Here is a 14,357-nt window from a genome sequence, read left to right as displayed (position 1 = left end):
AAAGGGATCTAAATTAGGTGATTTGGTTCAATCTGCCATACCTCTGTTGTTGTTTTCAACTTGTCAATTTTTTATTTAAGGGAAAATATTCAGTTAAAGCTTGGTTTTCTTTTGCTCAGCACCGCCCCCGCCCCCCCGCCCCCCGCAACAACAGAATCAGCAAAACTAGATAGTTAATTAATTTAATTACCTGAAACATTTTGATAGAGATCTGTGCCTAGTCACGCTCTTTTGCTGGCGAGTAAAGCTAAGAATTATTTGAATGAAAGTATTCCTTATTTTAGTCTTTCTGTGTGCAGAAAGGGATAGATTTGTGCGCACGCGTGTGTGTGTGCGCCTGCGGGTGTATTTTTATAACAAAAAATCAGTGGCCTATTTTTTTTTGATACTAAGTAACAAACAAATGAAGTATAAATGGGGAAAATAATTATGATAGGTAATAAAGGTGCTCTACCTCCTTTTAAAGATGGACTTAAATATTTCATTAACCAGGTGTTGACAACTATTGTGATTTGTTGATATTTGATTATACTACAGTTTGGTAATTTGAATGCGATCATTTACCTCTTAAAGATTTTTAAAAATAATGTGTCTGCGATTTCTTTTTATAATATACAGAGAAAGCAACCAGTGAGATGAATACTGCTGAGGATTGGGGCCTCATTTTGGATATTTGTGATAAAGTCGGTCAGTCTCGCACTGGGTAAGTGTTGCAAAGTTTCAAAGGATTTTTATTTATTCTTCCTGTTTATTAACATGAATGAAACAAGAGTTAGAAGGTAAAGCATACTACAATCACAATTTAGTTTAAAAAGAGAATGTTTTTGCTAGTGAGATTTGAGGAATCATCCCATTTAGGTTACTCCCTGTAACCAGGAGGGACAACATGACTGGTAACAATGTTGATACTTTAATTATTCTCCCTTGTCCATAATTGCCTTCTGAAATCTAACTTTTCCCACTGATTTTAAAAAAAATTTTTATTGAGGTATAGTTGATTTACAATGTTGTGTTAATTCCTGCTGTACAGCAAAGTGATTCAGTTATACATATATTCTTTTTCATATTCTTTGCCATTGTGGTTTATCACAGGGTATTGACTGTAGTTCCCTGTGTTCTACAGGAGGACCTTGTTGCTTATCCATTCTCTATGTAATAGTTTACATCTGCTCATCCCTAACTCCTAGTCCTTCCCTCCCCCCACCCACCCTTGGCAACCTCAAGTCTGTGCTCTATGTCTGTGAGTCTGTTTCTGTTTCGTAGATATGTTAATTAGTGTTGTATTTGAGATTCCACATATAAGTGATATCGTATGATATTTGTCTTTCTCTTTCTGACTTCGTTTAGTATGATAATCTCTAGGTCCATCCATGTTGCCGCAAATGGTGTTATTTCATTCTTTTTTATGGCTGAGTGGTGTTCCATTGTGTGTGTGTGTGTGTGTGTGTGTGTGTGTGTGTGTGTGTATTCCCCAAATCTCTATCCGTTCATCTGTTGATGGATATTTAGGTTGTTTTCATTCCCGCTGATTTTTAAAGTCATCAGTGATTTCTCAATTACCAAGTTTTTTGGTTATTTCTGTGTTCTTTTCTTCTCTGTCACATGTGCCCATTCGACCCAGCTAATCAGTGACTGTTGAAAGAGAGACGGTTTTAGGGAAGTAGAACTGTACACTTTCTGGCACACAGACTCTTTGGTACTACAGGGCTTGCTCATCCGCGCCGCAAAGGGATTTACTGATGTACAGAGTAATGGCTTCCTGCATTCCTGGGCTAATAATGCCCAGTTATTAGTAGCCACATTTACCCCTTTGTGCCACACAAATATTGTTTTATTTATGTACTTTCATGTGAAGAATGTTTGGGAGCACTACTGGATTCTGCTTGATTCTTCTGGTGGTAACTTTAACTCTGATGGTGCCTTCTCTGGCTCTTTTTCCTTCCCTTCTAAATAGAGATAGTTCCTTAAACTTTCTTTGATCCATTTTTTTACCTGATACTTTTTCTTTTGAAATCTCCCAGCTTTCAGATTTCTTTATGTGACATCTGTAGTTTTAGCTCTGAATCCCTAACTCAAGCACTAATATTGGGGATGCAGCATAATTTCTGAACATCACACTACATAAGCCGCGGCCTCACATCTAGAATCCTGAACTCATGTCTCCTTTTGCTTTAAACCTACATTCCCTCCTTTGTCCCCTGTCTCTGTTAATGACAAGGTTATTCTTTCATTCACACCTAAAGCCTCAGACTCTCCTCTGCATTTAGCTTTTTACTGAATTCTGTCAGCATGCCTCCATAATATCTCTCACGATATTGATGTCATAGAGTCTCCTTAGTTAAGTTCTTGAACATTGGTCAAACCAGCTGGGGCAGTTTGTGTTTAAGTCCTTTCCACCCCGTCACTCAAGCCCTTTTTAGTACGTAATATGCTCCCTCTGGCAGGTTCTGAAGATTATGGCCTCGACCATCCCCTTTGTTGTCTTTGCATCCTTTCTGGCCTGGTTAGTTCCTTAATTTAGTTGATGTTTGAGTAGTTACTGTGTGTTATGTGTCTGTTCCTTCTTCTCTACGTCTATTGGCCCCACTTTACTTGAGCCATCCTTAACCACGCCTAGCCTAGTGAATTGACCTTCTGGCGTTTCCTTCTGTTTCCATCTCTTTTCTGTCCAATTCTTATAGCCGGTGGCCAGATGACAACTCTGACCATGTTACTCCCCTGTCTTCCATACTGAGTTAAGTCTAGTAACCTCCTTAGGCCTCTGAATCATTTATTTTTCATTTACTTCTTTTGTAGTTACTGATCTTTTCAACTCAAATATTTGAGCTGCCAGTGCTTTTCTGCTTTATTGTAATGCTTTTGGTCATTGTGTTCCTTCAGTGTCGAATATTCTCTTCTCCCATCTCCTATCTCTGTGTCTCATATCCTTCTAGACCCACTATGGATATTATTTCTTCCACAAAGGTCTTCCTTATCCCTAGTACTGAAAATCATTATCGAAAACCTGAATCCTCAAAACACTCTATCAAAACCAATCTTATTTGTGTTTTGCCTTGTATAATAGTAATTTATATACATCTAGTAGACTTAGATTTGTAGGATGAAAGGTCTATGAATTTTTGTTGTGAGGAGGAAAGCAAATAGCTTAGTGGCTGAGAGCATGGCCTCTGGAGTGAGACTGCCTGGGTTCAGATCCTGGCTCTGACTGCTTAGCTGTGTCACTGGTGGGTAAATAGTAACTTTCTTTTCTAGTTTGCTACAAGAGAATAAAAATAGTATCTTTTTATAGGGGGCTTGTTGTGAGTGTTAGATTAGTTAATATATATAAAGTGTTTATAATAGTATCTGGTGCATGGTTAAGTGGGTACACCTCTGCCTCTTTGTTTGTTTTTTTTTTTTAATGGCTTTACAATGTTGTGTTAGTTTCTGCTGTACAACGAAGTGAATCAGCTATATGTATACATATATCCCCTCCCATCCTGCCCATCTGGGTCATCACAAAGCACCGACCTGAGCTTCCTGTGCTATACTGCAGGTTCCCACTAGCTATCAGTTTTACACATAGTAGTGTATTTATGTCAAACCTGCCTCTTTTTGATTAAAATGATATTTTGTGACAGTTTGTCTGTTGAGGACTAGGTATCGACCTAGCTCCATCCCTGTGTATTTTGGAGATAAAACTTTTATCTCGCATTCCAGTTGCAAAGTCCCTCCTCTCTCTTTTCACTCCATCAGTTTTCTTTTTATCTTTAGTTTGCTAGTCTTCATTTTGTAGATACTTTTTATAATAATTTGATTAATTGCTTGAAATGAAAGGACAAACTCCCTTTCATTACTAGAAATATTCCATATTTTTCTAGTTAAAAAATAAAGTTGTAACCCACCTAAAAATCCTGTATGATGTGTCATGGAGATTTAAAGAGATCAATTTGTTTTTCTTCATGTTAACATTATTATACTAGAAATGATAATCTGTTATTTTTTTCCTGTCTTTTCCTGTGATGAGAACTGTTCAGATCTACACTCTCAGCAACTTTCAAATGTACAACAAAGTATTGTAACTGTACTCTCCATGCTGTACATTACAGCCTCAGAACTTACTTATAACTGGAAGTTTGTACCTTTTGACCCATTTTATTCATTTTGCCCACCCCTCTGCCTGTCTGACAACCACCAGTCTGTTCTCTGTTTCTGTGAGTTTGATTTTATTAGATTCCATATATAAGTGAGATCATATAGTGTTTGTCTTTCTCTGTCTGACTGATTTCACTTAGCATAATGCCTTCAAGGTTCCATCCATGTTGTCCTTGTGTACTTAAAATGTACTAATTTATAGCTTTAAGTAATTGCTTTCTATTTGCTTTTTGTTGTTATCGAGCATCAGTAGGGTTAGATACATCCTCATTCTTTAATTTTTTCAAATTTACTTTAGACAACATATTCTCTCTCGGTATTTTTCCTTAGTATTTCATTATACTTTGGAGATTTAAATTGACATTATGCTAAATCTATGAATTTACTTATGAAGTGTTTTCAGCTTTGCTAATTTAAATAATGAGAGGTAGTTCTGGTTTTTTTTTTTGCGGTATGCGGGCCCCTCACTGCTGTGGCCTCTCCCGCCGCAGAGCACAGGCTCCGGGCGCGCAGGCTCAGCGGCCATGGCTCACGGGCCCAGCTGCTCCATGGCATGTGGGATCCTCCCGGACCGGGGCATGAACCCGCGTCCCCTGCATCGGCAGGCGGACTTCCAACCACTGAGCCACCAGGGAAGCCCTCTGTTTGTTTTTAATCAATATTTTTTCCTTTCCTCTTCCCTTCTTTTCCTTTTTTCTTTTTCACTTATTTTTTCTTCCTTAATACTTGCTCTCTAGTTCCTTTAAATTCTCATTAAGTTAATTTCCAAGCATCTATTTGTTTGTTTATGGAAATGTGATATCTCTTTATAGCTCTTATTAATAAAGAATTGTTTGAAAAGGATTGTGTAATAATTGAGATGCCATTCTAATATTACTAGGGTTTAAAAAAATCAAACCCACAAAATTTGCTTATGTGTGTGATTTCTCTTTAAAAATAATGTTTTACATTCATATCCAGTTGTATTTTCATTATTTTCACTTTCTTGCTGTACCTTGATGATTTCATAGTAGGAAATAAGCATCAGGGCCACATTTTGACTTTCATGGGCCGTCAGCACTTTTGTCTTCGTGGTTCCCTTTCTCCATAAAAAAGTAATAAAAATATTTTATGACTGCATTATTATAAAGGCAAGTGCATTATTATACATGAAAACATTTTCTTTGACTCAAGTTTGTGGCATTCAGCACATTCACATTGTTGTGGGATCATCACCACTGTCCATCTCCAGATCTTTTCATCATATCCCCAAGTGAGCTCTGCCTGTTAAACAACTTACCACTTCCCCCTTCCCCAGAACCTGGTAACCACTTACTGTTTGGTTTTAATTTTTAAAATCATTTCATAATTAGTTATATGGAAAACATGGAAATCTGGTTTATGTTGTCTAGGAATCTAGATACATATGTTTAGTATGGGTTGCTGATGGTAGCGTGAGAATATTGACCCAGTATTGTAGGTTGTCAGTGAAGTACTCTAGGTACCTGGTGTGCTTTAGAAAAGACTGAGACATGTCATTGGTGTGAGAGGGAAAAGGGGACATGAGTTTTCCTGAGGCAAATGTAGATAGGGCAGGTTGAAGTAGAGGCACGTTATGGACGGGAATGCAGTTCATCAGGTTACTTGTATACTAGGCAACAGTCTAGGTTTTTTTTTTTTAAATAAACATTGCCATACGGTATTAATCTGTAATTTTACAAAATGTACAGACCTATTTAAGAGGACAGATTTAGGGACAGTTGAGGGAACTTTAAGAAAAGCATTTCTACTTCAGTAAGATTCTTTTTTAAACAAAATGATTTATAACCAGCAATATATTGTAGAATTATTTAGTGCATAAAGTAACTTATATTAAAGTCTTTCTTCCCTAAGAAAATAATATTTAAAAATCCTTTTGGGCCCTTTTTAAAGAATTCCTTCCTTCCTTCCTCCCTCCCTCCCTCCCCCCCTCCCTCCCTCCCTTCCTTTCTTTTTTTCGAGTCATCTGTTTTGGAGTTATGGTTGTTTGGGAAATAGTCTCAATTTTTAAGGGGAAATGAAGAGCCAATTATTGTGAAATTTCATTTGGTCAGAGAACTGTGACCCAGAAACATGGTTCCAGCAGTATTTCGAAAAACCCTCTTTAATTCTTCCTCTTTAAAAAAAACGTACTGTTCTTTGAGCCACACATACGTGTGTATTTACGTTTGTTGATTTAAAGAAATACTTATGCTTATGAAATATGTACTTTTTTGTTTCAAAAATAGATACTCACATGGCTCAAAATTTAAAACAGTTTAAAAAGATGAACATTGACAAGTCTAACTTCTGTTCCTGTTTCCCTCCTCCATCCTCTATAGGTAACCACTTTTGTTTCTTTTGTACCTTTCCCTTGTTTCTTTACACAAATACGAATATCTTTTCCCTGCCGTAATAGACAATAAGCATATTATACACTATTCTGCATTTGTAATTACTTAATTCCCTAATATATCCTGTCAGCCTGAAATGTTTGAATATGCTGGACTTAAAAATTCTGAAAATATTTTCTGATTTCCAAAGATATTCACGTGATTTTTAGTGTGCAGTTCCAATGTCTAAGTACTGAAAAATACTTAGCCAGTGATGTCATATGATGGACTGAAAAGTCTCTGTTCAGAATCAAGAGAACTTTCAGAATAATAGTAGCAGTTTTCTTTAACATAATACATAGCTTCCCATAATAAATAGCTTTTGTCTATTAGTTTTGATTGATTTGATTATAATTTCATATATAAAAAATAGATGTGAGGGTGGGTGTTGATTATCCACAATAAAAAGTTAAAGTTAAAACTCTGTAATTGACATCCAGATTAATTTGTGCTATTATTTTATGTCTTAACTGTCTTTGTTTAGCTTCAGACAAAAATATAGTTGACTGAGAGTGGACAATGTGATAAACTTTTTTCTTTACTTGGATAAGGGACCTATTTGGATAGTAAGTCTTTGATTTATTCGAACAGAATTAGAAGGAGAAAATGATAGTCATTACTGATATTTTGTGAAAAATATAAATATAAGCCTTTGGGAAAGAGTTTGTTACAAATATTTTTCATTGGCTTTATGTTGTCTTGTCCTGGACCCGGGCTTAGACTACTTCTGACCTTTAGCTGGCGGTTGATAGAATATGTCCTGATTTTTTAAGGGAAAAGTAATCTCTGACCTAGACTTCTTCAAGTTGGAAGGGCAGCATCAGTTCTAGAAACAGATTTCTTCCAACATATGTCTTGTAATAATCATACCCTCCATTTACCGGCCTTAGGCTTGAAAGTCTTTTCAGTGTCTGTTAAGGATAATAGCCAGCATTTACTGACTGCTTATTATCTGCCGGCTCTTGTTTAAGTGCCTTATAAACATTTTATTTAATCATCACAACAGCTGTAGGTACTCTAGTTTTTTCTAGTTAACAAATGACAATCTGATTCATATTTAGGATTTTTTAAAATGTAATTTAAACTAGGGGAAGAGTTATAGCAGGAATAAAAGGCTTTTTTGTAAAGCGTGATCTTGATTTCCTGCTCTCTTTCACTTTCTTAATGTCACAGAATTACTTCAGTTCATTTTATTCTTTTTGTATCAGTCGTTTTTTCTTTTATTTGACAAACAGTGAGTACTGGCTGGGTATCATGCTTTGGGTCTAGAGTGGTGAATAAAGCAGGTACAGCCTTTGTCATCAGCTATGGTAACAGTTTGCCAGTGGAAGATAGAAATAAACAGGTAATGGTCTAAGAAGATAGTGAGCAGAGGGCTTCAGTGGAGAATAAAAGGGAGACCTACTTAGGTTTTTCAGGGAAGCACAGGCGTGAGGGATAACATTTACACTATGATTTTAAAGTTGAGAAGAAGCAAAGAGCTGCAAGCAGAGGTCCCAGGCAGAGGGAACAGCCTTCACGTGAATGCTGCAGGGTAGAGGACACTTGGCGCTTTCTAAGAACTTGAAAGGTACGGGCTAGCTGGAGCAGAGGTGAGTCGCCCTGAGCAAGCACAGAGGTGGGTATAAAGAGAGGGAGTGGGTTAGAGAAATGGAAGATGATAGTTGGAATCCTTGAAATGGAGTTTGTAGACCTTGACGGTTAATAATAAGGTGGAGTCAAAAAGCCAATGGTGTTGGAGGCATCACTTCCGTTAAGACAGAAGTAACATTAGAGAGAGTGGCAGTGAGCCAGGAGTTAAAATCATTGAAAGATGAGGGGGCAGTGAGGTTTTTTAAATGAGAAGATCTGAACTGGGCTGCTTTAGGAAAGAGAGAGGGAGAGTGGTTTTGAAGTAGCAAAGGGAGCAAAGAGGACCCTTCACTTAGGAGGTACAAGAGCCGTGGGAAGACCGAAAGCTACCACTTGAGGTGGCTGCAGGAGAAGTGTTATCTTCCTTGGAGAGCCAGTTTTCTGTAGAGCAAAAGGACCAGGGGTAGGGCCTTTTGTTGATCATGGGCTGTGACTTCTAGAGGGTCCGGTGGAAAGATTGCAGAAGCTGGGGAGCAATGGATATGCAGAGCTGTTTAATGATGGAGAGGATAGTCTGGAGCTTCTTGTAGGGACTTGTCTAAACAAGAATAGCAGGCATATGTTCTCAAGTTCTCAATTATTGGATCGTAGAGAAAGTTGGGTGCCCAAGACTTGGTCTTGACTTCTGCAGAAGGAACCTTGGAGTCCTGGGAAGGAGTGGTCGGGGCTCCCTTTGACCCCTTTCCATAAAGGTGAAGAGGCTTGAGGTGGGTGGTCTTCCAGAGTCAAAGGTACATTCTTACCGTTTTCTGGGATGAACATCTTTTTCTGTATTTAAGAGCTGTTTGTGCTTCCTTTTCTGTGAACTGTCTGTATCTATCCTTTCCTCATTTCTAGGAGTCCTTGATGTGTTAGGGACATATCTTGTCTGTTTTATGAATTGCGTATATTTTTCCATTATTTTTTGTTTTTTGTTGTTTTGGCTGCACCACACAGCTTGTGGGATCTTAGTTCCCGACCAGGGATCGAATCCAGGCCCTGGCAGTGAAAGCGCCAAGTCCTAACCACTGGACCGCCAGGGATATCCTTCCATTATTCTTTTGACTTTGTTTTGTTGTTTTTTCCATTTAGAAAATTTTGATTTTTATATAGCTGAATTTATCAGTCTTACGGTGTTTAGAATTTTGAGTTATACGAGACTTGCCTTCTTCAGGGTTTTAGTAGAATTATCTCATGTTTTCTTTATGGTTTCGTTTTTTGTTTTATAATCAATAGACTTTTTTTTTAATACAATTTTAGGTTTAGAAAAAAATTGAGCAGATAGTACGAAGAATTCCATAACCCACTCCCACCCTTATATGCAGTTTCCCCTATTATTAACATCTTGCATTAGTGTGGTATATGCTACAGGTAATGGACCAATATTGATACATTATTATTAACTAAGGTCTATAGATTACATTGGCTCACTCTATATGATACAGTTTTGTGGGTTTTGACAAGCCCACGATGACTTATCCATTATTACAGTATCGCACAGAGTAGTCTGACCATCCTTAAAATGTCCTGCACTCCCCCAGTTCATCCCTCTCCTTTCTCTCTCTGAACCCCTGACAACCATTCATTTCTTTTTTTTTCTTTACTATTCCTATAATTTCACCTTTTCCAAAATGTCATACATTAGGATCATATAGTATGTATAGCCTTTTCAGAAGCCTGTGCACTGCAACGAAGAGCCCATGTGCCACAATGAAAGATCCCTCGTGCTACAGCTGAGACCCGATGCAGCCAAAAAATAAATAATTATTAAAAAAAATTTTTTTTAAATTATGAGTCAAGACATACCAATTTTATTGTTTTTAGTGATTCCTCTCTCTCCCATATGTTATATTACATTGTGTTCTGTTTCACTGAAATATACTCCAGTTTTATATGATCTGGGAAACTCAAAATATCATACTAAATTTAAGTATTCGGTGACTGTTATCTATACTTCCATTAACCCTCAATATTTAGTATGTAGAAGTTTACCTCCTTTTCTGATGAAGTCCTTTGGGCACGATAACTTGTTCTTTAAATAGCCAAATAACGTAATTTGTAGACTATATTCATGTTCCATCAGCTGTCTCATAAGAAATACCTATTCAACAAGCTCAGAATCAGAACTTGATATTTGTATTCAGTGTTTTGCCCTTTTCCCCCTTGCGCTCTGTAGACTGTGTTTTATGTAATTTATATTATGGATCAAATATGCACTTTGAATATGCCATTGAATATACAGTTATTCATTTCAGTTCTGATTTCTTTCGCATTTTATAATATTAAGTTTATTTTATAGTTAATGTAATGCCTTTTTGCTTTTGAAAGCCACGCCGTATATTAGACTCCCTTTAGTGTTCAAGGAGGGTTTATATTCTCTGTTAATTAAAAATTTTTTTACTTTGTTCAACAAAGATTTGAGGTCCCATATCTTTTAGTGTGTGCCTGCTGGATACTAAGACCTATAAAAGTTATGCAGACACATATCCCCTCCCCACTCTACAATACAGTTATACATATATCCCTGAATTGTGAGTTGTAGTAAAGCACTTTTTATAGCATGTAAAAAGAAAATGTAAAGTTTAAATCACTCTAAAATAGCTTTGAAAGCTAATGTTGTAAAAGTAACTTGATAGAAGAATATGTTTGTGCTTTCTAGAACTAACATTGAGCATCTCTAAGTCCCTGGCATGATTCTGGGAGTAATGTAATAACATACGGAACAGGAAGCATTAAAGTCCCCTTTTACAGATGAGGTCTGTCAAGGCTCAAATCTTTTTCTACTGAATCACAGTGCTGCTTTTGTCTAGCAGTAGGTCTCAGCCCAGTGGTGGTTTAGGGATGGTTTTGGTTGTCACAATGACAGGAGGTTACTACTGACATTGATTAGGTGGGGACCAGAGATGTGATAAGCCAGATAGTCTTACACTGCAAGAATTTTTCTGCCCCTGTTTAGAAACATACTGTTAGTATCTTTGTACCTTTTCAGTCCTGCCTCAAAGGTGAGGAGAGGTTAACCGTGCGAGCACATTCATGAACTGTGCTATACACTGTTATCTCTGTTACTTTTTTTTTATATTGCTTTTCTTTTATATTTACAATACTTTAAAGAAAATGTCCTATTGTTCTTCTGTCAGGCCCCGTGAGGGGGATAATAAAGAGGTGGTACCCTCTTTTTGAAAAGTTGATTGATCTAGAATCATTGGTTTAGTAATAGGTGCAATAAGTAGTATTTGAATTCACTGCCTTTTCAATGGTAATAATTTCCTCAAGCGTATAAAATCTCATCACAGTTAAACCTGTTATCTTTATAATACAAAAGTACTTTTCAATTAAGATGTAGAGATGAGACATATTTTTAAATAAGAGACTTTTAAAAACTTATACAAAGCATAAGATCTCACAAATTTTGACTCCCTTATCCAACTAAATCATTGAATATTTTTGGCTTTCTCCTTATATATTAATGGAAAGACCTTTTCAGGTAATCTCACTAACTGGTGACTAGAGATGAATGCTGAGCTATTTATCTGTCATACTGTACAGCAACATACCTACAAGTAGATAGACATTTGTAAATAATGTGGTGACAGTTTTGGAAATGTACTCAGGGCTATTCAAAGAGATTTGAAATTTCATTTTTCTTTGAAAAGAGAACTGTAGGAATGCAAAATTAGTTTTAGTTTTCTTTGGTCCTCTTAACTCTAGATCTGAGCTACATCCTATGCATGTTTAACTTACTGAATTTAACTGTATTCTTTTGCAGCCCCCTCAATTTTATTTTTCTTCAAAACTTGTTCTTCTGTCCATTTAGTGAGCTCTGCGTGCTGTCTTAAATTCCAGTTCCCCTTTCTCTTACAGAGTGTGTATATCTCCCTGCACTGAGTATGACTCTTGCTCAGAGTATACATGTTTTAAACAACATGGCCCTGAATACACAAGCCATCTTCTTCACCTGGTGCTCAACATAATGGTTTTGCTTCAGTAATTGAGGAGAAATTGCCTGTATTGAGCATATTTGAGAGATGGCAGAATATGTTCTGCAACAGTAACTCCCTAATCAAAGAAAATTGATTAACTGCCATTTTTGCCTTATTATCCCTACTTTGGAAACTCAGGAAACAGTACAATTCCATTACATTTTACAGTGGTGTGATTTGTGGTATGGTCATTTATCACATAGTAAGTTAAGAGAGTTATTTTGGGGTTGGAAAACTGGGAAGGGTGAGAGAGAGTTCTTTCCTTGTTCTTGTCTGTATCCTTGACCTCTCCTATCTTTTTGTTTTCCAATCTCAAGATAAGGCAGAGAGAGGATGAGTCTTACAAAATGTTTTAAAATACCAAAATGGAGTTTTGGGAAGGGTTTTGAGAGAGATCAGGATTTGACTACCCTTTACGAAAGGTTGGTGGTGGAAACTGTTGGTAGACTCCTCTAAATGCACATGCAGATTTTATCTTAGCAGGTAATTTTACAAAATGCTTCATTAGTATGTATCAACAGTCCCTTTCCTCACATCCTGTGCTCCTCCCAGCACTACTTACTATGCATTTTCCCCTCATCACGTAATTTTTCAGAAATAGATTTTGCGAGTGCATGTACATTTTCCACATAGAAAGCAAGCTCAGTGGAAGATGCAGAAGTTGGTAACAAATAGAGCTTTATAATGATGATTATTCAGTTATTCTAAATACTAATTTTTGTACAACAGTGAAAATTCGTGTCTTTCCCATTTAGTTCAATGACTTCTTGAGCATCGGCCATGTTGAAGACATAGAACCTGAAAGATGGAGAGTGGTGTGGAGAGAGGGAAGCTGGAGTGAGAGGATCTAGTGGAGAAGAGCCCCCTCCAAAAGCTTTCTTTTCGTGGAAGCCCACAGTACAGTGTATTGAGGTGGCCTGGAGTAATGTTGTGAATAATGAAACGGACTTTGATGCTTTAGTTCATCAGAGCTGACATATGCCGAGGCAGCTGTGTCCATTCATGAAAAGCCTGTTTTCTTGTCTGGTCTAGGATTCAAGGAAAAGACAGTAGAAGCCACAACTAGATGGAAGTACTGCCTTTTTTTCTCTTGTATTAACTACGTGCCCGAGATCTATGCATAAAAAGATAATGTTTGGATGAACATAGTTTTGGCTGGGCTGACCATGCTTCCAATTTCCCTTGGATAGTTTCACCCTATGCCTGCTGTTCTTGTATTACGCCTGGTTAGCACCCGCTTTCACTCTCAAAGGGGCACTCGCATAGGTGATCAATCATACAGACACTATATTTGTAGTCCATTTTCATTTGTCATTGAGAGGATAATAGCCATAGGACACCTACTTTAAATTATAACTCTTACGCCTTTTTAAAAAGAATATTTTAGCTATAATTTTTTGTTGAATTGTAAGATTTATAATGAAATGTATATAAATATACTTTCACTTCTGTATTTTACTTATCGTTTTGTGGAAATACTGAAAAGCTGAATTGAAAAAAAACATGGAGCAGAATGAGGTCGTTAAATACTAGATTTTTGTGGGTCACTTCTGTTGTTTAATAGCGCCAGTTTTATACACAGTTCTGAAGGGATTTTTTTTTTTTTTAGCTTATTATACCTAAAAAGATATTGCTTTGTTGGCATACATAAAGTGTTTGTCAGGACTTATAAACATTCTAGTTGGCTTTTTTGGGCATTATCCTTTTTATGGACGCAATAGCCAACTTTGCTTTGGTTCCGGACATGTCCTTGCCTTGGTTTTTAAAATTGGCTGTGGTTAAACATTTCAACAGTATAGAAATTAGTGAAATAAAAAGTAAAAAGTTCCATTTCAAAGCCCCGTTCTCCATCCTCTTTTCCAAAAGTCACCACAGTTTAGATTTCTTTCTTTAAAAAGTGTGGTTTATGAACAAGATGTCAGAAATTTCATTTAAAATTTGGTGGTAAAGCAAGTATTGAGGATTATTTTCTAAAATGTTTTATTCACTGAGCTGAATCATCTTTGGATCATTATTTTTAAATGATTTGAATTTTGGTATTTAGATACTTTGGCCTCTGCCAGTGCTTTGAAATGATAATTTTGTATTTGTCAACATGCTTTTCACAACTGCAAAAATTAGCATGAGGTCACAGATTCTGGCTCCTAAAATAAGTCCAACTGTAAAAAAGGCAGAATCTAAATAATGTTATATTATTTCTTCAGTCTAATGACGATGCTTTTAGACACTTTTAATACAAAAT

General features: G+C 36.7%; 1 protein-coding gene across 4 annotated transcripts in view; it reads left to right on the top strand.

Annotated features, from left to right (window-relative positions):
- The window catches only part of STAM (signal transducing adaptor molecule), a 67,090-nt gene that overhangs the window by 15,513 nt on the left and 37,220 nt on the right, over positions 1-14,357 (top strand). For 3 of the 4 annotated variants that reach the window (XR_002645587.2, XM_022580612.2, XM_089906368.1), the window contains exon 2: positions 619-703. Coding sequence is in view for 2 of the 4 variants with exons in the window: in XM_022580612.2 (XP_022436320.1) it covers positions 619-703 (85 nt within the window). In the remaining 2 variants the exon portion in view is untranslated. Of the gene's footprint in view, positions 1-618; positions 704-6,380; positions 6,474-14,357 lie in introns of those variants that run through there. The other variant, XM_089906367.1, reaches the window with a different exon arrangement.

This window comes from Delphinapterus leucas, chromosome 2 (assembly GCF_059928025.1).
Source record: "Delphinapterus leucas isolate spDelLeu-1000000601 "Yukka" chromosome 2, BTC_Dleu_Yukka2, whole genome shotgun sequence".
In the NCBI taxonomy this organism is placed as follows: domain Eukaryota; kingdom Metazoa; phylum Chordata; class Mammalia; order Artiodactyla; family Monodontidae; genus Delphinapterus; species Delphinapterus leucas.
This window is presented reverse-complemented; position numbering and strand designations above follow the sequence as displayed.